Raw genomic sequence first — 26,829 nt, forward strand, 5'->3', positions numbered from 1 at the left:
CACTTCATCACACCATCTGCTGTTCTTGAACAAAGTCCATTGCATAAGTTTTGCATCTGACTGTTTCACTGGAAGTTTTTTCCGTCTGCCCTTACAAGCAGATGGTCATGGGTTAGAATTCTGTTCAAGCAAGCTTGTGAGTTCTTGCTTTTTCTTCTAAGTTTTTATCCAGCTAAGCATGAACAATGCTTATAGTCCAGTTGTTGCGGTGTTTGACTCGTATGTACGATGGTAAGTGGGTTCGAACCCTGCCAGGAACATGGTGTTTGTGGCCTAGGGCAAGACACTTAACTACAATTGCCTCTCTCCACCCAGGAGTTTGAATGGTTGCTTGTGAGGGTAGAGGACCCAATGCGGGCTGATATCGGCTGCCACGTGATCTCGTGGCCTGATGAAAGGGGAATAATTGTAAAGCACTTTGAGATTGTTGATACGATGGAAAGCGCTATACAGGGTGGCACAAAATAAACGAAACGGCATACTTCCACTACCTTGAGACTCAAACAACCTAAACCAATGGATGGAGAATCTTTTTCGAAGAAATAAGATACCAAGATCTATTTTTTACCCGCTGCTATGTACATCAGATTCAAACCAGCCAACCGATCCCGTTAGCTCGGTGGTCGAGTGGTAAGACATCTGCACTAGAAAGCAGGAGGTCGTGGGTTCGAGTCCCACTCGAGTGATTTTTCCAACTTTTACTCGGGAGGTAACACACTGAGTATACAGTGTTTAAACGTCGGTGAAGGGCAAAACCTAATCTGATACCAAGATCTCCCGATTCGGTCCAGTAGTGTTTGCTGCAGAGCCTATTTTGTGAAGCACACATCTCTGATTTGGGTATCATGACATAACAATTAATCTCTTTATCCAGTTAAGTCGAATTCGTGGGCGCGGAGAAGTAATTGATAGGGGCAAAGTGACTCCCAACTTTGTTTCACAAAATAGAACAAAAACTACTGTAACAAATCTGGTGATTTTGGTATCATTTTTCTTTCAATAGAATTCCTTATACATTGGTATAGGTTGTCTCAGGGTAGCATAAGTACACCGTTCCAGTTTTTTGGGACACCCTGTAGAAGCACTACAATTTTATATATTTTTTTATAAAACTTATATTGGCTAAGGGCAAAGCCCAATATTAAAGTTAACTCCCTTTAAAGTTAGCTATAATTCTCAGTCAAAGTTAACCCAGGTGTCCCTGTACTGCCCAAAATGACCTGTCTGTTACTCCTTAAACCGCCCAAAACTGCCCCAGCTCTGTATTAAAATGTTTTGGCTCAAAGTTGATGTTAACTATCTTTGCAATTTTCCTACACGACGGCGTAAAGATTTTTTTTAATTGCCTTGTTAATCAGGTCTGGCAGCAATAAGGTGACAATCGGAGGCACTGAGTGTACCATCACAGCCGAAACGGCCACTCAGATCGACTGCACAACTGAAGCTCATGGACACTCAGAAATGACAAAAGTGAGAGTCGAGGTTGGCACCCAAGGAATTGCCACACAGGTGAGTTTTGAGTGTCAAACGTGAACAAGGATTTGGGAGGTTTTTGCTAGGTAGAGTTGGGGAGAGTGGTAGTAAACGATAGGTCGAAATGGGCCTCTTAAAATGTCAAGACCTGCTAATGAAGAAATTAATCCTAATTAGGCCAATTTCAGTAGAGCTGCTCGGCACGGAAATTTCAGTTTCTGAATTTCTCATAGCACATGAACATAAAGGTAATATACAACAATTGCAAACATCAAAAAACAAAACTACTAAATTATAATGAAATACCTTACTTGACTGTAAGTGAATAATAGTCTCAAGCATCCTGTGAAATCATCTGGTGTGCTGTCACTATTAGTGGAACATTTTTGTATCAATTTCCAATAATGGTTGGCAAAAATGGTCTTTAAGACTCATTCTGTGGGCTTCGGTCACATTTGTCTTCGCAGGAGAATGCCAACTTCTATTACATTGATGTGTGGTCGTCTCAATACACCTGGGGTGGCAAGGACCCGCCAATAGAGGGGGATTTGGTGCGGGTCCCAGTAGGCCAAACTTTGCTGCTGGATGTCACCACGCCTATCTTGTCCATGCTTCTCATTCAAGGTGGGTTGACAGCAGGGATGTAGTTGAGTCTGTAGTGAATTCTTTCTTTTGGTGTACAAATGGCCAAAGCATGCGGCCCGGTGGTTATTAATGAAGACGCGACTCCAGTACTAGCGTACAGAAGACTGCCCTATTCTCCACAACTCCTGGCGTGGAACGCGAATATAAAAGGGTTAGGCATGGGCCCCACCACACCTCACTCCGCCTACAACTGATTGCCCACGCAACCAGGCGTGACACACCCCTCTCATTACTCTTGGACAAAAACAACCAACCTACAGAACCATACCGAAGAGGTGGCGCACTTATGCGAACCTATCAACAGCAACTTCTGGACGACCTGAGGATGGTTGGTACGGACCTGACTCAACTACACCAAGCTCAACAGTAGAAACGAACAATTAATATGTTATTATGCAGCCACTAAGCAACGCCTGTGCGCTGCTCGCGCACAGACGTCACCATGATGATGATACACCAGAACAGTGCTATTTCTTCTAGCTTCTATTTTATACTTTACGGCTGCGTGGGCTCTGAAACAGGCTCGGTTGCGTTTGCCCCTCACAGCAGACGAGTCTACGTGTCCTTATAGTAATAATAGCACTCCACACTAACGACGTCAATTTTGCTCCACACCGTACGCGCCCATACCCCAGATGTCAGACAAACTTTCAAACAATCACACGCGCACATGCATGCACACCTGGGTGCATACATTCGCATAAAAATGGTACTGCAAGCGTGCGCGTAATCTTCACAAGTTCGTACGGCATGCTTGTCTGAGATCCGGGTACTTGCTTCTATTGTTAACATTAGTGCGGAGTGCTATTAGTATAGACTCAGCATCTGCAAGCAACTTTTCATTTGCTACTTATATTTTTAGTGAACCTCGGCAGTTGCAGTCCATCACAACTCCCTGCAAGTCTATCACAAGTCCTCCAGTCCCAATTCAAATCACAAGCTGTTCAAATGAGCTTTGACAAAGGCATTCCTTTGTTGTTGTTCATCCACTGTTTCTTGTGACTGGACTTGTGAAGGACTTGTGATGGACGCAACTACATCCCTAGTCTACAGTACGTACAATGTATCTTTGTCTCATAAAGGCTACTTTTCAACTCTCTGCATGTTGGTTTTGCCATTAATTATCTGCTTTTCATTCTTGAAGTGTTTCCACATAAGCACAACGTATTCAAAAGCCGCATTAGTTCACATAAAAAAAACACTGGAGCTTGTAGCACCCTTATTTCAATGAGTCCTTGGTGTATATCAAGGGCGGGTTCAGGGGGGCCAACGGTGACGTTGCGTACACCACCATCTTTTCCTCAAAAAAATTGGTTAAAGTGGTCAGAAATTGCCTCGGATCGCACCACAGAGCTCAACGGGTGGCTTCGACACCACGAATCACAATGGACGTAAAACGTCTGCGAGTGACAACACCTGATGATGATGATGACAGAGCATCTAGGATCCAAAAGAATTTTGGGGCCCATATTTACGGGCCCCGAACCTCAAGCTGTGAATTGTTTGAGCCACTTTTTGGGGGACCAAAATTTGTTTTCGTCCCCCCCCCCCCCCCCAAAAAAAATATATAAATGTGTGTTCTGGATCTGCCCTTGGTGTATATTATAAAATGAATGCAGTTTAACTTTAGTTATTAGTTAACTTATTTCTATGAGTGGTGATTAATTGCAAACATTCTGTGGTTTGTAGAGCAACATATTTTGTCCCTCATTTCGAAGATTTAAATGGTGTTTTTGTTTTCCTTAGGTGGTACGGTGATCTTTGACGAGGCTGACATTGAGCTCCATGCCCAGAACATCTTGATCGTGGATGGTGGCCATCTTCAGATCGGCACAGAGGAGAATCCTTTCCAGCACGAAGCCACCATCGTGATGCACGGCCACGTCCGCTCCACCGAGCTGCCGTTGTTTGGTGCTAAGACCCTGGCCATCAGGAACGGAACCCTGGACCTGCATGGTACGGTTACAAAAAGGTTCTTGGGAAAATAGTTTCAATGAATCAGTTGGTGACTCAGGCTTTAATACTTGTATTCTTTTCAAGAGACGCTTATCATCAGATCGCACAAGATGAGCTAAAACGGATATTTGTTTGCACTTGATAGTTTTTGATGGGCATTTTAGAAAGTGCATCTTCAATTCCTCATTTTGATATAAGAGGCTCACCCGCTTCATGAGGGGGGCAGCTTAACCGCCTGCCTCCTGCTTCGCGGGTGAGTCGCCCACTTCACGGGCAAGTCACTAGCTTCGCGGGCTATCAATTCGTGAACAATTTGTGAACAAACACACCCTTTGTGCTGTCTAGTGTAGTATTGATAATTCGGTTTGTCTTGATTTTGATTGTGCGAGATTCGTTTGAGGTCTTGTATCTCAAAGTATTTCTTCAATCTCATATTGCTTTGAGAGGTCAAATTTTGAGACCTTTAAATCCTTATGAGTAATGAAGCTGTTTAGTTGGAAAAAAACACAGAAATGACTGAATCAGGATTCAAACCTGCTAGCTCCAGGTTCCAACTGAGCTATCCAGCCCTTTATTGGCAGCTTTTCCAATTTGTCAGTGTCTTTGAGTGATCCCTGATTGTCATTTCTCAGGTTTACAGCACTGCCTATGTTGCTGACATCGTGTCTGGCCTGTGACAACGGCTCGATCCCTGGCCACGCGTCGCATACATGGCTTCTGAAAAGTGCCCTATGAACAAAGACATTGACACAGCCAAAATTATGTTGGAAAGCTCAGTTGGTAGAGAGCCAGAAGCATATCCCGGAGGTCACAATTTGAAATTACGCTCCTGTCAATGCCTTTGATTAAACTCTTATTAATTGAAAGCAAATCACTTTCAATTATTATTGAGTAATTGAAAAATGGTCACAACATTTAATCGTCTGTTTGTCTGTGATCGATTACTTCATTCAGGAAAGCCTGTTCCTATGACTTGGACACGCTTGGCTGAAACGGCCAAGGAGGGAGAAACCACCATGAAACTTGAGACGGAGGTGACATGGAAGGCTGGGGATGAGGTTGTCATTGCGTCCACGGGGTATCGACACAGCCAATATGAGAGTGAAGAGGTGACGATCACAGGTAAAAGCCACAACCCTGCATTTTTGTTGAAGCTAATTTAAGGGACCAGGCTAGTTGTTCCACAAGCTTGTCGGAAAGAGATGATTAAGTCTACGGCTATGGATAGTCATTCTAAGGCATTAATTCCCATTAGGGACCATTCGACTACCTAGCGAGGAACGGCCCACATGGTAAGTCCCCGATCGTATTGTGGGTTTCCCAACATCTTCCTGTGTACTTTAATGTAAAATTTACATACCTTCATGATATGCGTCAAGCAGCTGCAAGATTATCGGCCATGCCTTTTGGTCTAAAATGTGACATCCCTTTGTGCCACTTGTAGATGTACATAGCAAAAAATATCGACTGGCACATAATGGTGAATAGACCACTCAGAATTTGGCAGTCCATCATGAATATGTACGATGAGGTGTAATATTTGCTCTCATTCAGTCATTTCTTTCCTCTCCAGCCGTTTCACCCGATGGCATCCAGCTAACATTTACTCCAGCCCTGAAGTACAACCACCATGGCATAACGCAGACATTAGAGGGCGACATTACCCTGGAAATGCGTGCCGAAGTGGGGCTCTTGACACGTAACGTCAAAGTCCGCGGTTCGGTGCAGGAGGAATGGATTGAGAGCTACGATGCATGCCCGCATGACTTTGACACAGGTTTGTGATACGGCTTCTGACTAGCAACCCCAGAACAAAGACATTGACAAAATGGGAACCACCAAAATAGGGTTGGATGCAAATATATTTGCATCACGGTAAAGTTATTGACTGTATTACGCGTGCCTGTAACATATCACATGATTAACTAAAACTGTCACCTGATTCTGAATAAGTTCTTATAGTTTATATTCCACGATGGTCAGCGTGGTTTCGCTATAGCCTTCTGGGTTAAATGACTGGTCTGAATGCTGGAGGTTCCAGGTTCGAATCCTGGAGGAAATTTGACATTTTTTTCCCCAAAAGTGAATTTTCTTCTGTAAATTGGGTTTATTCAAGTCCCGATGATTGATAATATGATATTCAGTCTTTTCGTCTCATTCATGGCTCTGGAGGATTTTTTTAAAAAGAGAAGTTAAGTCCGAGTACCATTCCGTTACTAACTGACACATGCGCATTATGGTCATTGACTATACTTGACTGCAGAAAAAGTAATGGCAATCTGGAGGTCTCAGGTTCAAACTCCACTCCAGTCAATTTCTTTGTTCAACTGTACATGATTATAATACTTCTGGTCAGTTTCCCTTTGTGTTTTTATTGAAATCCAATAAAAAGGAAAAATTCTTTACTTATTTTCTAGGTCAATTTGCAACTCAGACATGCTTCCTGGGAAAGTTGGGCGAAGAAACAGGCAGCGACCAGTTCGGCTCCCAGATCATGTTCTTTGCTGCAAATCCAGATGAGCATCTCGTTACTGGTCGTATCGAGTATGTGGAGATCACTTACGCTGGCCAGAGCTTCCGTCTTGGCCGCTACCCGATCCACTTCCACATGAGCGGCGACGTGTCAGGATCGTACGTTCGCGGTTGTGGCATCCACCGCACTTTCAATCGCGCAGTCACCATTCACGGCGTGCATAACCTCCTCGTGGAGCACAACGTGGCCTACAACATCATGGGCCACGCCTACTTCTTGGAGGACGGCATTGAGACAGGCAACATCATCCAGTACAACCTGGGCATCTTTGTCCGTCCCAGTAGCAGCTTGCTGAACGTAGACATCACTCCGGCCACCTACTGGGTCACCAACCCCGACAACGTCGTCAGGCACAACGCGGCAGCTGGAGGCTCGCATTTTGGCTTCTGGTACAACATGCCCATCCATCCTGGAGGACCGTCTTTCACATCCTCCATCTGTCCCCGCAACGTTCCGCTTGGAGAATTCAGGAATAATTCAGCTCACACTCAGGGCTGGTATGGACTTTGGGTCTTCCCGTCCTATCACCCGAAGACGGGCGGAGGCTGCAATGCCGGGGACGATGAACCTGCCAAGTTTTACTCCCTGTACGCCTGGGAGACAGAGCGTGGGGCCGAGGCAGTGGATGTCGGCGCAGTCCAGTTCCACGACTTTGTTGTCTCGGATGCCGACCAGGCAGGGGTGGAGTACCAGTTGATCTCGGCCCCTTGGGGTGAAGGTGGGGCTCTCATCAAGGACCTCGTGGTGGTTGCCCACAGCCAGATATCTGAAGACAAGAAAGCCGAGAAATGCACAGTCACCGGTGTCCATGGCCCGCAGTTGGAGGGCCTGACTGTAGATGGGGTGAAGTTTATCAACTTTGACCAGGAACGGTGCTCCACGCTGGCGTACTGCTCCAAATGCCGAACCAACCAGGGGGGCTCCTCTGTACGGCTCAAGGGGCTGGAGTTCTACAACTCAACCAACAAGGCAGCCTTCAAGTGGGAGCATGAGTGCTGGTTTGAAGACCTGGATGGCTCTCTAACGGGGACCCCTAATCACATCGTCCTCCCCAGCAACCCCAATCTTCCCCCAAGTGCTTGCACCCAGGAAGACGAGTACGGCTTTGGTGCGGTGCCGGGTTCGTCCTGCGATGACACCGTCCGTCTCCACCGCCTGTCATTCAATAACCCCTCGCCATCCTCCCTGTTAGGCAAAGCGGCGTTGTTCACCAATGCCCACGGGACCACAGTTGCGCCGTATGATGAGAAGAGAATCACCCATCCCAAGGGATGGATGGTTACGCTCATCGAAGGGGACACCTACGACATGGCCTTTGAGGATGCGGGTCATGTCACCAACATCACGTACGATGCCACCTTTTATGAGTACCAGGATGGTGATTATGTGTTGATCAGCCACACATTCACTCAGGAACCTGACCGCTTTGCCATGAACGGTGAGTTCCGGAATGTTACCGACGATGCCTTGACGTACGACGGTAACCAGAATGGTGACATGCGCTTCGAGAATGACACCAAAACTCTGACGTACATTGGTGAGTCCAAAACTATTTGTTTCTCTATTTCAGTTAACCCTAACCGCCCCGAATCCTTCAAAATCCTCTTTGCCAAAGTGGAGGAATTTTGAGAATTGAGGTTACATGGCAAAAGTGCGTTACTGATTTCATAGGATGCACTTGGTCAAGGTCTTGGGCCGGACCTTGTGTTGTTTTTGCTCAGCCATGCATAAATATAGTCCTGGATTACGCTTGAAATCCTCCGTACTGCTCCTGTATGTCACTGGCCAAGCCTCAACATATTGACGGTCACTGCCGCAGGATTAAGACAGTGGCCACCCCCCCCCCCCCCCCCCACGGACCATATTCAAGAAATAATAGAGGAATATGCAAGATTGAAGCTATACTAGTTTTCCATGAGGCCCATTGAAGGAGTTTGCAGGATTGAGGCTACATCCTTGCAAAAATGGCCTAGGGAGTTAGTGTTAATTATTTAATGACCCCTTTGATGCTACAATTTTTTGGAGGGCTTCCCATGTTCACTAAATTTAAGAGGCCTGATATTTCTTCCCTAGAAGATTGCTTTTCAGTAAGTAAAAAAGCAGGAACACACAAGCATGGATGAAAGGAAGAGAAGAAAGGAGACCGAGTCGGGGATACTGGTTGGATGGAAAGGAAGCGGAAGATAGAGAGGAGAGTAGGGTATGAAAAGCAGGGACATTAAGGGGGAGGAAGGAATAAAGGACGGTAGGAAATGATCAAAGGGGAGAACCTTAACCCTAACCCACCTCACTCCTTCAAAATCCTCCTGGCGGTTTTGGAGGATTCTAGAGGATTGAGGATGAATGGTGATTGAATCAAATGAGGATTCTGGTGGATTGAGGATGAATGGTGATTGAAGCACATGAGGATTTTGGAGGATTGAGGATGAATGGTGAATGAAGCACAAGAGGATTTTGGAGGATTGAGGATGAATGCATTTTGAGGCAGGACTGTCTGATGATTTTGAAGGATTTGGCGTTGGTTATCCTTCATTTAAACACGAGTGCAAAGTTTTGGGATGAGGAGGATTTTGGAGGATTGAGGATGAATGCATTTTGAGGCAGGACTGTCTGACAATTTTGGAAAATTTAGGCGGAGTTGAAAAATTTTGGAGGATTTTGGAGGATTGAGGATGGTTGTAAGCAACAAGGGCCTAGGGGGTTAGGGTTAGCCCCTTAGGGACGGGGCGTAATGGGGACATTCCTCCATACATAGAGCAAGCAAAGCACACGTATCTACCAACAATTAGGTACTCCAAGGTGCTGGTAATTATGTCTATTTTTAAAGACAGGTAAATGAAGTTTATGAGAAACATGAGACCCATTATGTAGCACCTTTATAAAGGGTATACAAGGTGCTGCGGCACATATTGCAGCCACTGCCAGAAACACCGGGGCAAACCCCTTCTCTTAGCGATAAGTGTTACTGGGTTCCTTAACGTGCATTACACAACACACGGGACCTACGGCTTAACGTCTTAACCGAAGGACGAAGCAGTAATGGTAAAGTGCCTTGCTCAAGAGCACAAGGACCATGTTCCCACGGTCAGGATTCGAACCTGTGTACCACAGAACACGAGTCGAACACCATAACCATTTGACCACATCCGATATCCAGAAAGAGAATGCCTTATCTTTTTCTCAATTCTTTTAATTGTTATTAGTTGCAAAAACAATGACTTGCTGTTTCAGTCAATATAGTTTGACTGACATCAGGAGAATGCTGAAGCTCAAAGAACTACATTTTATAAAGTGAATTACATCACATGTTTTATTTGCTAATTTCTTCAAGTTGTACTCTCCGCATGACCATGGAAAGCCTCAAATCACATCAAACATTATGTGAAAATGCATTTTGTATTCAATTTTTTTTTTTTTTTTTACTCTTTTTACAGTATCTGGAAAAGGTGAGTCAGAGCTTGTGGACAGAAAAATCCACCCCAACGTCTACACCTGTTTCTACAAGGACTGCCTACCGTCTGTCCCTAAACCGCCCCCAGATACCCGGCCGGACGACGTCAAGTTCTGGTCACATGAGCAGTCATGGGAAAGTGGTAGCCTGCCTGTCGATAATGAGGATGTGACTATATTGGCATGTGAGTTTTAAAGCTCGGTCTGCTTTACCATAAAATGTTTTTTTCATCGGGACTTGTCCAGTATTCAAACAAAAGGGCATCCCTCTCCCACATTTATGAAGAGAAGTCTAGCACGTGGGAGGAGAAGTCTCTCCTTCGTGGACATGCTGAAACGGGACACCAGCTTGGCCTCCGCTGAGGAGCTGCGCTCCTGCATTCTGGTCCGGGACATCTGGACCAAGATCAATGGGCAGGCTCGAGCTGCCATAAGGCCTCGACTCGATTGATTCAAGTCCAGCATAAAGGGGACGAACCTGTGTTAACAGGAACGGAGTGCCCATCTCTTTTTCTGTAGCGATTGGGCCAGACTCATATGCTACTGCGGGGGGATTGCCACACCTCCTCCACAGCGAGTCTGTTACCTTCCCGGCATTGTATATTCCGGTACCCATTTAACACCTGGGTTGAGAGGAGTAATATGAGGTAAAGCGCCTTGCTCAAGGGCACAACATGCATGGCCACGGCGGGGCTCGAACTCACAACCTCACGATCATGAATCCTGTGCTCAACCGATCACCACACGTGCCCATGCTGGACTTAGAAGAAAGTCCAGCATGTGTGGTGATCGCTGGAGCACATCCAGAGTATATCCAGATTGGAAAATTGCGATATTTAGGGCAGCAAACAGAATTAGCCTGTTTTCTTACGTCATGCAACGGCTCTTGCACTTAAAAATAGTCCTGGCTGCGTGCCTGCCATAGCCTCATGGCGTAAGCATCAGGCGCCATTGGCAGTGTGTTCAAGATCCCTACCATGGTCTCACCCAACTTCTTTGTGCACAAAGTCCATTTGTTGAAGGAGCACCAAGTGCCCACGTATAACTTGCATGTGAGTGTGGTTCCAACTTGTTGATGGCTTCTAACTTTGGTCATCTAATAAGTCTTTTACTTTTCTTACCTGCCGTAGCTGATTGGATGGTCGCCGACGTAGAACTTCCCGTCATCAACAAACTCGTCATCTACGGTGCCTTGGAGATCGACGACAGCCAAGACAACAAGCTAGAGGCCACCTACATCCTGATCCAGGGAGGCCGCTTGGTCATCGGATTCAGCGAGTCTAATCCCTTCCAGCACGAGATGAAGATCCTGCTAAATGGTCACCACCTTACTGAGCAGATGTCTCTGCCCAACGGACCCAACCTGGGATCAAAGGCTCTTGGTAATTAGGATCTGTTAACCCTACCCCATAATGTTTTGCCCATCACAGCCAAGACTATTTTATACAACCAAATTTCTGACAAAAGTCTGATATTCTTCCACTTACACATAATGGTCGCGTTCAACTAGCTCACCCAGATCTACTCAGGTTAGCCCCGTGCCATTCGCTTAGCTCTGACGTCATTCTCAAGGCTCACCCGGGTCAGCCACCACAGACCCTGCTCGTGGAGCAGAGTCAGTGATGGAAATAATCACACGCATACATTGTTCATTCCAAGAAACGGACAAAAATGGTGGATGGAGAGCGGAAATCTGAGGTGGAGTCAAAAATTAACTTTGTTGAAGTCTTAAGGTAATTATTTGTTGAGTTCATTTTTTTCAATTGACGGAAAAGCAGTAAATCTCAAACTAAGAACCAGTGCAAAATGGGCGTTTTTCCAGTGCAGTGGCTATGGTCGTTGCTACGGACATCACGTGAGGATCGTGATGGCCGCGGTTCAGCGTCCAATTAGCCTGGCTGTTGTGGCCGACCCGTCTCCCTTTACCTGAGTTGATCCGGGCGTGCTACTCGAACACACCCAGAGTGAACGGCCGGAACAGCGTTAGACATTCGGTGCATTATGACATTGGGGAGATACACATGTATATGAAGTTGGTGGTACTTTTTGATAGTGTCCAAATTTCAAAGTGACACTGTGGATTCGAATCAGCCAGGATTGTAGTGAAGAGTTTACAAAACAAATGGGGGATTAGCGTATTTAAATGTCATCTGGAGGCGAGTCAAGGCATTGACATTTTAACCCGTCAGCCGTGCCTTTGTATAAAAACAGTCAGATCTTGTTAACACGTCATCTGACGCAAAAAGGATTAATCTGGGTGACTTTCTTTTTTTTAACTCGTGCTGTATCTGGTTCTTCTTCAGGTGTGTTTGGGGGCCTGGACATCCACGGGAAAAACCACAGCGTCTACTGGACCCAACTATCGGCCACCGTCAACCCGGGCGACAATACCCTGACCGTCAAGGATCAGACAGACTGGCAGGTAGGGGATGAGATCTTGGTGGCGACTACCTCCTACGAAGCTTGGCAGACTGAGACCTTCAAGATCGAAGCCGTCGACGATGCCTCTACCTTCAAGATCAACGGGAGCTTTGCATACAGGCATATCGGTGAGTATACAGCAGTGGGGTTGCTTATCTTACTCACAAGTGCAGTCACGGTTAAATCACAAAGTCAAATCACACTTCAGTCACAGTGGCAGGGGATTATCACTAAATCAAGGGAATGCTTTTGTCACACTTCATTTGAATAGCATGTGAGTTGACATGGAACTGGCCGACTTTGGATTGAAGTTGCACGTCAAGTTTAAAATATTCTTTCGAGTTGATTTGAATGCTTACATCCAAGTATGGCAGTTGCTTGAAAAAAAAGAAGCAGAACATCTCTGTTGAGAAAGGGAATATGAATTCCCTTTCTGGAACAATTTGGAGACTAACCACAAAATTGATAGATGTTTAGAAAACACATGTACTGTACATTGCCAATGTGTTAGGTATGGACAAAATGACATGCGAGTGTAGCATGATATGCGGTGTACCAGAAATGTAGTCAACTCTTCGCAAGTCAATCATAAATCAATCACAATTCAGTCACAAGTATACCGAATTATACCGAATTATACTGAATTAATATTCGGTATAATGCACGGTGCGACCATGCGTTATACCCATGCGTTATACCGTTTCACTTTGCGCTTGCTCCATGACGCGGTATTTGCGTGCAAAATGCATGCTGGTGTGCGCGTTCAGCGTAGCGCGTATTGTTTCAAAGAGCCAGCGCTACAGCGTTGGGTTCAGACATTTTCGTGAAGGGGTAGTTCAACATCTTTAAAATCAAAATAAATTGTAGTTTATAATTTACCAATCAAATGACGAGAATTTATTCAGGTGTTGTATAAAACAAATAACGAATGTTTTACGTTCGCCTCGTGGAATAGAACATTCAATCTGTCACCTCATGAAATTATTCTTTCCATCGCACTCACAAACATTCGTTATTTGTATAATAATATATACAAGTGAAGTGTAACAAAAACATTCCTTCATTTTTCGGCCCTGTTACTTTGCGAACTGATTTGTGATTGACCGGTGATCGCAAGTGATTGACGTGTGATCGACCTGTGAACGGCCTGTGATTAATTTATGATTGACTTAATGTTAAGTTTGTAACTGGCCTGACATAACTTTGTAGAGCACCATGCATTTTCACATGGTACCTAGCAGACCATCAGTTATTTCTCAACTCTAAAGCTCATTTTCCCATTGTTAACTTATCCATCCAGCTGACTACACCGCCGACTACGTCCTAGCTGCCGAGGTGGGTCTGCTAACACGCAACGTCAAGATTGAAGGCAATGACTACGAGTATCTCTTCAAGGAGTCCTTCGGAGCTCGCGTCCTCGTCGGCAGGTTCTTCCAAGACGGAACAGAATACAAAGGTATGGTACCCCTTAACCCCCCACCCCCTGTCCACTATGAGAAGGGTTGGGGCAAAGTTTTTTTTAAAAAGGTCATTGTGGAAACAGCAATTCAAAAATGTCAGATTCATAACTTCAAATTAGATGTAAAACAAAATGTTCTGTTTTCATTGGCTAATCCGGTCATTTTCAGTTGAGGCATTACCAGATAAAGCTATCTTTTTGATATACCCTTTAGAATTTTAACTTTCAGAAGGTTCATCAAAGAACACAGATATTGACTGGAGCTGGATTGAAACCAGTGACCTCTGAAACACCATATCGGGGTCGGACCAATGTTTTACAGGATGCGGGCTGATGTCCCACTCCAGTCAATTTGATGAAGAGAATAAATGTGTGCTGGGCGGGTTTTAAACACTATGTTTATGACCGGTTGCAGTCTGGTTGCTGATAATTACCTCAGCTGAAGGCGAGGGTAATTACCAGCATCAAAGACTCCGGGATCTTGAATTCTTTCACCTCTACACAGGTCACGCCCGGATTTCCAACGTGCAGTTCTTCCATTCGGGCCAGCTGGGCTGGTCCGACTACTATGACCCCCGCTACTCCCTGGCCTTCCTCGACATGGGTCAAGTCACTGAGACAACGTCCTCTATTGTCAAGGGCTGCAGCTTCCACAACGGTTTCAGTCCAGCCATTGGTGTGTATGGAACCAATGGGCTGCTCGTGAAAGACAACGTGATTCATCACACCGTTGGACCCGGTACGTGTGAATTATTGTTTATTTATAGACAGTAGATAGCACATTGCGACCACTCATTAGAGTGCAGACATACTGGAATTTGTTTCCTTGTGGAGACATTCCTTTGTTCTCGTGTAGTAAAGTTTTCGAGTTCGAAAGTGTAGTTTCAAAATGCTCTTATTTTAACCAGAATTCATTTCCTTGGCTAGCCTTGACCAAGGCGTTGGGCTTATCGATTCGCCGATAAAAAAAAATCGCCGATAAGAAAATCCCTAATCAACTTGGCAAGGCATAATTGCGTGCACATATCGATGCCCGTACGCTGCTAGTGAGAAAGTAACTTGTACCATACAGCGAGGCTATGCTTGCACGTACGCACGTACACACACGTACATGTACATGTACAGTGCATGCATGAGCTAGTCCGCGTAACCCAACGCCTTGATGGTTTTGAGTTGACCCAGCAAAACCTATTACGGTAATGAGGTACCACCCCCGCGTATACTGAATTCTCATTGGTCAGCCCGCGATAGGCTAACAAACACGTCGCATCCGCGAAGAAACGCTGCAATGGCGGCCCGTTGCTGTGGGTGAAAGTCGTTCAGTCCCAGTCTGTCCGAAGCAGTATTGAAGGCTCCAACAAATTCTGCAGGTAATGCTGTCATTAGACGATCGTTGCCCACTCAAATGAATTCATTACACGAGCCGAAAAACTTGAATCAATGTCAAATTGTTGAAAAAGTGACGAACATTTCGCTCTCGCTAAAAAGACATGGAAGACGCCATGATGACTAATGCATTATGCATGCCGCGCGACGTCACATGATTCTTGTGAAGCTTACAATTGGTCAGCTTCAAAATGAATTAAACATACTATTGGGAAGGTTGTTTCATGTGATTGGTCCAAGACGAACCTACATTATAATCACGGCATACCCGCATATCCTGAAGCCCGCCCATTTTTTTCCAAAACTGGACGAAAAGGTAAAGAAAGACATTAAACCCGGAAGTTGCAGACCCAACAAGGCGGTCGTTCGACAGCCCACGCGGCGCGTATATCCCCCACACGCACGTACGTACACCCACACGCAGAACACAGTAGGCCTACATTTACTGCCTTATTACACCATGCGTACAGTCCGTACTCAAGTGTGTGTGCTTGCTGGTTGTGTTAGCCGTTCGTACGGACAAGGGTCGTACACGCACGTAGCCGCGTTGATTGTGGGTGCAGGGCCCGATTATCTCCCTTCAACAAAAAGCCGAGAGACCGCCTGGAACAAGGCTATTCCTTGGCTGAAATTTGGACTTAATATCCCTTTTCTAAAACTCTTCCATTTGCGACGGATCAACGCACCTTGGAAATTCCTAGTTTTTGAGTAAAATCCATATATCTATTTTGTGATAACCTTGTGGAGACGTATACATCTATAGAAATTGCCCTGTGGAGACGTATACAATCTTTTGTTCCCTATTGTACACACGTATCCAGAGGTACGGTGTATCAGATCCGCATGTACGCACACATTCACACATGTACAACACAAAGTCACGACGATTTACTCTCAGCTAAATGTGCACTAATTTGTAGCATCTTGGCATGAGCATCTCATAAACAGTGGCATTAGCTTTAAGTCTGCATAATTCTTAGTAACCATTGACGTGGTGCACCGAATCCACAGAGCATTTTCCCCCTTGATAGAGAGCACTATTAGTTGGTGAAAATTTCACTTAAATTCATTTTCAATTCAAATTGCAATTCGTCTCTTTTCCAGCTAAAACAAAAGCAAAGAAGCATGTGTATGGAGTTATAAACAAATCCAAGAAAAAAAAATCAAGAGATAATATAAAACCAAAATCAGTAGCCATAATAAGCCCTTGCCTGACACTGACTGACAAACAGATCAATATACTGAAATTTGAAATCAAAAGCAATGGGTAAAGGTTGCAGACACACCATTTTGTATTGCAGTTTTCATTGTTATCTATGTTTGTCTATTTTGTTCATCTTGCATCAGCATCATTTATGATATACATTTCTACGTTGGATTCGTTTGTCTTTTGTTTTTCTGTTCTTGGTTTTGTTCTTGTGTTTATGTTGTTTAATTGTCCAGGTTTTTCCACTTTAAGCCTTGGCTTATGTGAACAGCCTTGTACTCTCCTATGTGTGAAGCATTCTGGCAAAATGAGATGGAACTGGGAACAGGCCATAGTGGAGAAAAATGCAAAAAAGCAAATGGGGGTCATTTTTTCTGATTTACAGAATTATTGATATTTGTAATCTTTGATGTGTCTACTGTACATGTTTCAAAGATATAGTATAAAAAAATCGTGGAATAACAGTGTTTTCACAAATACAAACTTGAAAGTTTAAAAGCATTTTCTCAGTATTTTACTTTTTTGACATGTCGATAACTTTGAACAGCCAAAACTTGTCAACGGAATGGCTGATTGAAGTGCAACAAACAGTGTTGTAAGGAGAATTTATTCTCTTTTGTAATACCAACAAACCCTCATTTTGACCTCTGCCAAGTTCTGTGTCATTTTGCTAGAACGCCTCACATATTACTGCTTCTTTTCATTTTCCTTATTTATTAACATTCATAACACTTATATAATAACTTTGCTTCGAAGTATAATTTTGTTACTTGTGCTAATAACCTACACTTTTTTTTCTTTACTTTAATATAACTTAATTGTACGTTATGTTACCCCACTTTGTATCATTTTATTGGAGAGTGCAAAATAAAAGTATGTTGAATTGAAGAACATAAAATAGCATCAAATTTAACAACCTGTTTTCCAATTCAGTTAGGGAAGCCCAGTTAAAAATGCTGATGAAGTGCCCCTTTTGTCCTTGTTTTAACTTTTAAGGTGTGATTGTATGGGGCGAGGGGAACCAACTCATTCACAACCTGGTGACCCTAGTGGTCTTCCCAGGGACCTACCAAGATCGCTTTGAGGAGGAAAACACTGACTGGACCGGAGGAATTGAAGTAGAGAACGCCAACAAGGCGGTACTGGTCAACAACACCGTGGCCGGCTCAGAGAAAGTGGCCTTCAGTATCAAAGGCGAGCCGTGCTATGACCCGCCGAACCCTGCGACAGACTGGGACGGGAATGTTGGCCACTCCACGCTGCATGGAGTCTACATGTTCTTGACCAGCCAGCCAGAGTGCAGCAAGATTGCCAATTTCTTGATCTACAAAAGCTGGGACTTTGGAGTCTATGCCCAGGTAAGAAATGTCTGATTTAAAAAGCCCAGGCTGGTTATTTAGCGACCGATTTCTTTGGCCATGATTGTAAATTAGCAGATAACTGAAAAAAGGTTGTGAAAGTGTAGACTGTGTGCATGAACAGTAGATTGTGCTTCATGACCTCTCATGAGAGTTTTGTGTGCAGGGGCTGATTTCACAAAACGCGTCTTATCATGTGAATTATCTTAGAACTTAAGCAAGACCCGATTCTAAGATCGATCTTAGCTAAGACCGATTTCACTAAACCCATCTTAAGCAAGACGCATCAGAACTGCCAATTTGATGGCTGTTTCATGTTTTGTTTTTACCACTTGACGAAACAGTTGTTAACCCCAGAGGAAAATATGTTGCTTAAGTCAGTCATGTAGAAATCTCCATGTGCGCGCAACAGTTAGTGCATCCATGCCATGAAATAATGTTTGTAACGTTTTTCGGCTATAGTAAGCACAACTTTTCTGCTAACTGTTATGTAGCGCCATGAAATTGGGCCAAAGCCACAAGTACTGGAGGATGAGAAATGACAAAAGGAATGCCTTTGTCACAACCCCTTTTGAATATAGCTTGTGATTTGATGCAAGACTAATGTATGAATTGTGATTGCCTGTGTGGACTTGGCCAAAACCTATGTACTAGCCTTGATCAAGGGGTTCTCACCATGACCTTTGACCTACCTCCCTTTGGTCAGATCGAATCCAGCATTCGGATGTCAGGAATGACATTGGTTGACAACAAGATGGCCGTCCTGCCGCTAGTGATCGGCCCTAACCCCCTCCGCCATCTGACTAGCGATGTCTTTTTTCAGTTGGAGGATTCGCTCATCGTGGGCGTCAGCGATTCCTTTGATTGCGAGGCTGATGCTGTAAGTTCACCAACAGATTTTCCATCATGCAGTTTGAAAATAATGTTTTTGTAGTTTGAAGATAATGCTTTTGTAGTTCTTGAAAAGCTCCCTGCCTATTACTCAATGTAGCAGCCAAAACCAACCAAGCACTCTATGGTTTTATTGATTCTTCAGTGAACAAATACAATGTAATACAATGTAATACAATGTAATACAATGTAATACAATGTAATACAATGTAATACAATGTAATACAATGTAATACAATGTAATACAATGTAATACAATGTAATACAATGTAATACAATGTAATACAATGTAGTACAGGTGCTATTCCTTATGGTTATCGATTATTAAGCTTTTAGTTTCGAACGCAGGCTAAATTTATGCCCTCTTTTTAAAAATCAAAAAGATACATGCCCACTTTTAAATAATCAGAAACAGTTTTGCATAATGCAAGTTGGTTTTGATGTCAGCGATCAGCGAAAACAATTCTAGATCCATAGCTAAACCAGATAAGATCAGCCTATAAGACCAAAGTTTCACTTCTTGTTAACTGTTACTGATACAAATGACTTTCTCTCTTGTCTTTATTTGTTATATGTTCAAATATTCGTGACTCGAATTGACTCGAGCTAAATATTTGTCTCGACTCGACTACACACTGTGCCTCGACTCGACTCAACTCGACTCTACCTTCTTGACCTAATGACTCGACTTGACTTGAGTCACTTCTTTAAAATGACTTGACTCGAGTCACAAAATCAGTTACTCGTTACAACTCTGGTTTTATTGATGTAGGTACAGACTTGTTTCACTGAATGACAACCCCCTTTGTGTTGAATGATGTCCAGTCCCCTTATTTTTATTGTTCGAATTTTTAACCCCGCCCCCTTTTGCCCTATATTATTCCGATTGTAGGTTGAACCTGAGAATGCTGCCCAGAGTGCAAGCTGCCGAAGCCCGCGCGCCCCCGGGAAGGGTCACTCTGGGTTTGTCTGGGCCAGTTTTAGCGCCGGGAAAAATATGGCCCCTGCAGAAAATCTGCATAATGTTATGAATTACCCTACGATAAACGGACGGAGCGAACTAAAGAGTGAGTCCAAAATACCTCTCAGAATAATGTAGACATTAATTGGAATATCTTTATGTAAACTGCATGTGTACTTCGCTGGTCTGACACTTTTTGCTGATGAACACAGCAATGGTTAACAATTGTCTGAGGTCCGACTGTAATGGACCTTTTCCTCTCAATCAAACAAATAGGCATTGACCACAGAGCTATATTACATATTACTAGAGCACTAACTCACTGTACAGAGTGAAGCCTGCTTGTTGCAAACATGTTTGTGCACAAGCCTATAGAAAACTCGAAAATTAGTATGGCTTTAGTACGGCTATTTGCATATCTGTGTTGTTATTCTTTACCAGTGCGTTATCAAATCCGATACACCGAAATCAAAATGCACAATTAGTAAAAGAGCATTTCATTTTGCTCAGCGCGAACGTGTGCAAACACAAACCCTGGGTGTAGGAACTGCAGATGATTTCTACCATGACGTATTTTAGCAGTCATACTCACAGGAAAAACGGATGATGTTTGCATATGTTGTACTTGCCCTTTGCATTGAGAGCACATGCATTATCCAAATTTCAAAATGCACAATTAGTAAAAGAGGGTTACATTTTGCTCTGCGCGAACTCACACGAACGGAAGCGTGTGCGCATAGGCACTGCAGACCATTGTGGCCGTGACGTTTTCTTAACCGTCATACTCACAGAAAACGCGCTTATGCTATTCACGTTAATGTTTTATTTGCACGTTCCATTTAGAGAACATTATCCGAAACCCATTCTGTGTGTTTTATAATGTCCCACAGACACTGACATGAATTCAAAATGTCTGGGCCCAGGATGGCTTCAGAGTATCTCTGCATGGGGAATGAGGAGCTAGCACTCTAGTAATTTAATATAGCTCTAAGGTATTGACTTATTAGATCACAACATTTGGTCAGGTGACAACAGTAACTCTGTCAAACTCACTCATGAACCACAAGTGCGCTGGGCTTATGGTCATCTCTGGAATGGTCCATTTCATCATCTTCATAGGCACAGCCAACAGTATTTCACTCCTCTTTTTTTTGCAATGTTTGGCGACAGATGTTGCATTCAGAGGATTCGGTACACACTGTGGGAAGACAGACGTTGCAATCATGACCAACCCCGGCAGCCAGAATGCCCAGCATCCTCTGACTACCTCAGGAATAACGATGGAGGACGTGGCTGATGGACAGAGGCTCTACATCCATCATCCATCTATCGGGTATGTCCCAACATAAAGCTTGTCTGTCTTGCGTGAAGGGTGTTTCGTACTCGATGTGAATGCGATTGCAATTGTGAATTTGTGATGTCGGAACAAGTATTCTGGCTGCAAATTTTTCTTAAATGAACACATTGTAATTTTTCTGCAAACGTTGCTCACTTTCTTTATCTAATATTCACTTGGCAATTGCTTTTATAGCTTGATGCTGGCGTTTTGGCACAAAGCAGCTAAAATCAATCGCAATAACCATCTCTGCCCACACAGTAGTCTAGGGGCTAGACGTTGTTATGGTTTGATACGCGATAACCCGCTGCCGCGATAAAGCGCCATTGTGAGAGGGCAATATCACGGCCAACCAATATCGACCACGGACTTGTCAGTAGCAACATCTAGGCAAATTTCTATTTGTTGTGTAACGCGCGTGCACCTGTTTGGCCTAATACATGCAGCGCGCAATTCAAAAAATTCGTATTAGTTCCGAAGCAAACTCTCAAATTTCTTCCAGTGCTATAAACAGGTTTTTTTATGACATCATCTTTCCACTTGTGGTTGGCACATTTGAGGGCCTCACCAAAGAATGCAAGCACTTTTGCTTAGCTGGAAATAACCCACGAATAGCCAACAACGGTGCCAGCTTGCTAAGCATAAATACGATTAACTGTCTGTTTTTTCACCATACTTATTAGTAAGGTGAACCCCGCAGACTGTGTTGACATGGACTGTGACGGCATGAAGAAGGCCATGATCCAAGACATGGACGGAAGCCTCCTTGGCACTCCAGGCACGGTCATACCTCAGTCAGAGTATGAGTGGGACGGCGACCCACGGCGCGGCCTGGGTGACTACCGCATCCCGAAAGCTATGCTGACTAGACAAGACGGGTCGAAGATCCCTGTCGAAGAGAAAGCTCCGAATAAGGGTGAGGAAAAGCAGATTTGGTATCGAGTTAGTCACAATCAGCCTCGTTGTCGTTACTATCCTTAGCCTTTATCAGCTCATGGCCATTATTGGCAGCAAGGCTCCTTAAAACCGGTTTTAAACCATGTGCTCATTTGTAACTGCTCCATCACACAATCATCCCACATCATTAAATAAAATTAATAAATACCTATGACAGTTTACCTATTTCTATTGGTGGAGAGCTCATCACGTTGCTGGTTTTAAACAGTTGATAAAGCAGTTGGCTGGCTGGTCTTAAACACTTGTCCAGTGTCACATAAAATTTGGACTGCAATGAAATCTGGTGCCAGCACCATTTTATTGGTTGAACCTTCACAATCATCTCGCAGGCATGCGTAATACTACCAGTGAGTCAATATTTAATTAAATAGTCCTAAATTCACTACACCGTTACATCTGCGTTCTGCGCAACACCATGCAAAACGCGTGACACTCGCTCTAATCTCCATATAAGGAGTGTGGTTTACCAGAGGACCTTACCATTGTATAGCTAGAGGGGTGTTTTAAACAAAATTGTCGGAAATTTATAATTTTTGATTAATTTTCACTCGGTGGACCGAAAAGTTTAGATTTTTTTTTTGACCGAAAAAGGTGTTTATGAATGGCAATAAATATGTGCTTAGTACCGGTTTTAGTCTGGATGCTGATATATTACCCAAGCTGAAGGCGAGGGTAATTATTAGCATCCAGACTCCAACCGGTCTGAAAGATAGTGTTTAACACCTCCCACTTACACATTTTATTCCCTTATTTAAACATGAGTGTACAGAAATACTGAAATTTGTATCCTTGTAGAGACATTTCTTTGTTCTCATGTAGTAAAGTTTTCGAGTTTGAAAGTGAAGTTTCAAAATGCTCTTATTTTAACTAGAATTAATTTCCTTGGCTGAAATTTGGACTTCATATCCCTTTTCTAAAACTCTTCCATTTGCTACTAATCAACCCACCTTGGAAATTCCTAGTTTTTGAGTAAAATCCATGTATCTGTTTCGTGAAAACCTTGTGGAGAAGTATTCATCTATAGAAATTGCCCTGTGGAGACGTATACAATCTTTTGTTCCCTATTGTGTGCATGTCTCCAGAGGGTACAGTGTATCCGATCAGTTGTTCACATATATGTTTTTTCTGTCTGTACAGGCATTTATCGTGGTCAGAACAATGAGTGCACATGGAAGGCTGACTGGCAGGCCTATGAGTGCCACGGCATCGACCACATGATGCTGGTAGCAGAAAGCATGGATGCTGACACCGAAGTCCGCCGTCTGTCACCGCTGGCCATGTACAGCGACAGCTACGTAGACTTGATCAACGGACCGGAGGATCACGGCTGGTGCAATGGGTAAATTGGTCCCAGTTTATATTCGGTTTTTATATAACCGGCATACAGATCCCTGTCATTTGATTGGTGGAACTTACATCACGTGATATTCGTTATTACTCCCATTCACGCCGGGGCTCAAAAAGTCCCAATCGCCCATGGGGAATGGGAAATACTATTGAACAGTTAGGATCATTCTTGTTCCATGACGCAGTATTTGTGTGCAAATGCATGCAAGTATGCACGTTGCGGGTATTGTTCCAAAGAGCCAGCGCAACAGAGTTGGGTTCAAACATTTTTGTGAAGGGGTGGTTGGGAAGAGAGAAATACATTTTCCACTTATTTCGCAGTGAAATAAAAGTTCAAATATATCAAATGACAAGGATCTATATGTCAGTTATATAAAACAAATATTGAGTGGCTTTAAATTGTGAAATGGGAGGAATATTATCGCTCTGTAAAATCTGGACTTTTCAAGTTTTCACTCTGGACTTTTCACTCTGGAAAAGTCCAGATTGAACCTTGCAATGATATTACTCCCATTTCACTCTGAGCCACTCATTATTTGTATAATTTTTCATCAAACTGATCTGCAACTGGAACGCTGCGTGGTTTGACTAGCTAGTCCAACTGGATCGACCTAACGCTGCAGCACTGTTTCTCTAGTCTAATTTGCAAGTTATGTCACTGTTTCAAGATGGCGGAAAGGCAAACTGGGGCAATTTTTTGTAAACCTTTATCTCAGTTAACAGTAACAATTAATGAGTAGTTTAACAATAAATTGTAGGTTTTGTTCAATGAAAATAAATCTTTGTAATAGGATAGTTAATATTTTTTGTTGTACTAAAGTTAAGCAGAGAAAATAATGGAAAATAAAAGTGACATGTTAGAGTGAAGTGGCATTTACAAACGGATCACAGATTCATCAAACTTGTCTGTTCATCTTTACAATTCAGTAAGCAAAACTTAACCCTGTATGCCCTGGTAGTTACTGAAAGACGACTTTGAACACGTGCGACTATTGAATCAGGTACTTACACAGTTTTTAGCTTACATGGCTGGCTTTTTCCTTCTGTTCCTTGGGGAAGTTGAAATTTTCAACAATAATGTTCGGTACATTTTGTGCACAAAAATCGGGAGCCAAGGATGATGTTCGGTATAGCCGAATGTTCGGTATAGCGGTGTTCTGTATAGCGATGTTCCACTGTAACAATGAAAGTCATTCCCTTACATGTATTTCTTGCCTTACATAGGTATACCTGCCAGGAACGCATCAGTACCTTCTACACCATGGTGGCCGGGAATAATGAATACGAGGTGTACTTCACCAGCACCAACCCCCAGGGAATGCGCTTCCATCTCCTCAACTCCGGCGAGAGCCAAGCGGTGGTGCTCGGCATCTGGTACATCAAACCGGAACGCTTGGACGTCTACTACAAAGTGAGTTGTTTGCGAAAGGGCCAGTTCCCCAACCCAAAATCATATTGCCCTGATGCAAGTTTGAAACTTATCCTGTGGAAGGATTCTTGTTCTTATAGTTTCATGAGCCACGAGTTTGTAAGTTAAAGGTATTAGTTTAGTCGGAAAAGGGGGTTATCGTGCACCCTCGGAAATCAATTTCTAATCAACGTTTCTAGGTCAGAAAAAATGCGTAGAAAACGATTTGATATGTTAAAAAATTCAAAAAATGTCCCACGTATTGTTTTTATGCAAATTAGTGCCGTCATTACCGAAAAATCTATTTGTAACTATATCTCAGCCAATATTGCAGATAACTGAACGAACCAGGTGTCTAAACCCATGTTTTCAAGGTCAGAGATCACAATAAAACTATTCTGGAAGTGACCACATGTGTCTGTGGCATAGGAATATGCAAATTAGTGCCGCAAATACCGGAAAGTCATGTTTTTGGCATATCTCGGCCAATATAGCACATAACTACACCAGTAAGGTGTCTAAACCCATGTTTTGAGGGTCAAGTATCATTAGACGACCATTCACGAAGTAACTATGTGTGTCTTTAGCATGAAAATATGTAAATTATAAAGTGTCGGTTTATCCGCTATTTGATTTTTAGCCAATATCTCGGCCAATATTGCACTTAACTACACAAGTAAGGTGTCTAAACCCATGTTTTGAGGGTCAGGTATCATTAGAAAACCATTCACGAAGTAACTATGTGTGTCTTTGGCAGGTAAATATGTAAATTCTAAAGTGTCAATTTATCAGAAATTTGATTTTTAGCCAATATCTCGGCCAATATTGCAGCTAATGTTGACAGAAGGGTTTTTGATAAGCAATAATGATCAAAGTTTATTTTAAGCCATCATATTCAAAATAAACTGTAATATTGGCTGAAATTGAATATAATTTGGCTGAACTTAAATCATTTTTTTGATAAACCGGCAATTTAGAATTTACATATTTTCATGCCAAAGACACACATAGTTACTTCGTGAATGGTCTTCTAATGATACCTGACCCTCAAAACATGGGTTTAGACACCTTACTTTCGTAGTTAAGTGCAATATTGGCCGAGATATTGGCTAAAAATCAAAGAGCGGATAAACCGACACTTTATTATTTACATATTTTCATGCCAAAGACACACATAGTTACTTCGTGAATGGTCTTCTAATGATACTTGACCCTCAAAACATGGGTTTAGACACCTTACTGGTGTAGTTATGTGCTATATTGGCTGAGATATGCCAAAAACATGATTTTCCGGTATTAGCGGCACTAATTTGCATATTCCTATGCCACAGACACATGTGGTCACTTCCAGAATAGTTTTATTGTGATCTCTGACCTTGAAAACATGGGTTTAGACACCTAGTTCGTTCAGTTATCTGCAATATTGGCTGAGATATAATTAAAAATAGATTTTTCGGTAATGGCGGCACTAATTTGCATAAAAACAATACGTGGGACATTTTTTGAATTTTTTAACATAGCAAATCGTTTTCGTCACATTTTTTCTGACCTAGAAACGTTGATTAGAAATTGATTTCCGAGGGTGCACGATACCCCCCTTTTCCGACTTAACTATATAGTCCATCATTTGTAATTTGTGCATTTTGTTCGTTTGAAGCAATAAAGGTGCTCAATTAAGATCTAAAGAAGGGTGCCGGACAACTAACCTGATGAAGTTTCATCTCAGCTTTAGCTGTATATTTTGAGAAAAGCAACATTCTAGGATCTCGATTTCAAATCAAAAGTTGCTGAATCATGTTTTGAATTGGGCCTGAATTCAGCGTCTGAGACATGTCTCACTGAGCTGTTTACAGCTACGCGATGTCAGGCACTGATCTGACGAATTATAGCAACCGTGCGTCGTGCCAATGCTTGCGCGCCCTTCGCCGAATAACAAAACGAACCACTAATTTGAATTTCCTACGGTGCTTCTTAAGAAGCACCGTTGGAAAGGCCTTCTTTTGTTGATTTCTTCAAAATGACAGCTTACCAAAAAGAATAA

At 43.1% G+C, this 26,829-nt stretch overlaps 1 protein-coding gene across 1 annotated transcript in view; it reads left to right on the forward strand.

Annotated features, from left to right (window-relative positions):
• The window catches only part of LOC119720217 (fibrocystin-L-like), a 77,956-nt gene that overhangs the window by 38,080 nt on the left and 13,047 nt on the right, over positions 1-26,829 (forward strand). The window contains exons 33-50 of the mRNA XM_038189819.1: positions 1,359-1,509; positions 1,941-2,097; positions 3,865-4,074; positions 5,029-5,196; positions 5,648-5,851; positions 6,492-8,144; positions 10,042-10,242; positions 11,188-11,439; positions 12,361-12,606; positions 13,779-13,934; positions 14,443-14,676; positions 17,527-17,888; positions 18,595-18,768; positions 19,672-19,846; positions 20,911-21,073; positions 21,760-21,992; positions 23,171-23,372; positions 24,605-24,791. Of these exons, the coding sequence (XP_038045747.1) occupies positions 1,359-1,509; positions 1,941-2,097; positions 3,865-4,074; positions 5,029-5,196; positions 5,648-5,851; positions 6,492-8,144; positions 10,042-10,242; positions 11,188-11,439; positions 12,361-12,606; positions 13,779-13,934; positions 14,443-14,676; positions 17,527-17,888; positions 18,595-18,768; positions 19,672-19,846; positions 20,911-21,073; positions 21,760-21,992; positions 23,171-23,372; positions 24,605-24,791 (5,128 nt within the window). The remainder of the gene's footprint in view (positions 1-1,358; positions 1,510-1,940; positions 2,098-3,864; positions 4,075-5,028; positions 5,197-5,647; positions 5,852-6,491; positions 8,145-10,041; positions 10,243-11,187; positions 11,440-12,360; positions 12,607-13,778; positions 13,935-14,442; positions 14,677-17,526; positions 17,889-18,594; positions 18,769-19,671; positions 19,847-20,910; positions 21,074-21,759; positions 21,993-23,170; positions 23,373-24,604; positions 24,792-26,829) is intronic.

The sequence above is a fragment of the Patiria miniata genome, unplaced genomic scaffold (genome assembly GCF_015706575.1).
Source record: "Patiria miniata isolate m_02_andy unplaced genomic scaffold, ASM1570657v1 HiC_scaffold_9, whole genome shotgun sequence".
Lineage (NCBI taxonomy): Eukaryota > Metazoa > Echinodermata > Asteroidea > Valvatida > Asterinidae > Patiria > Patiria miniata.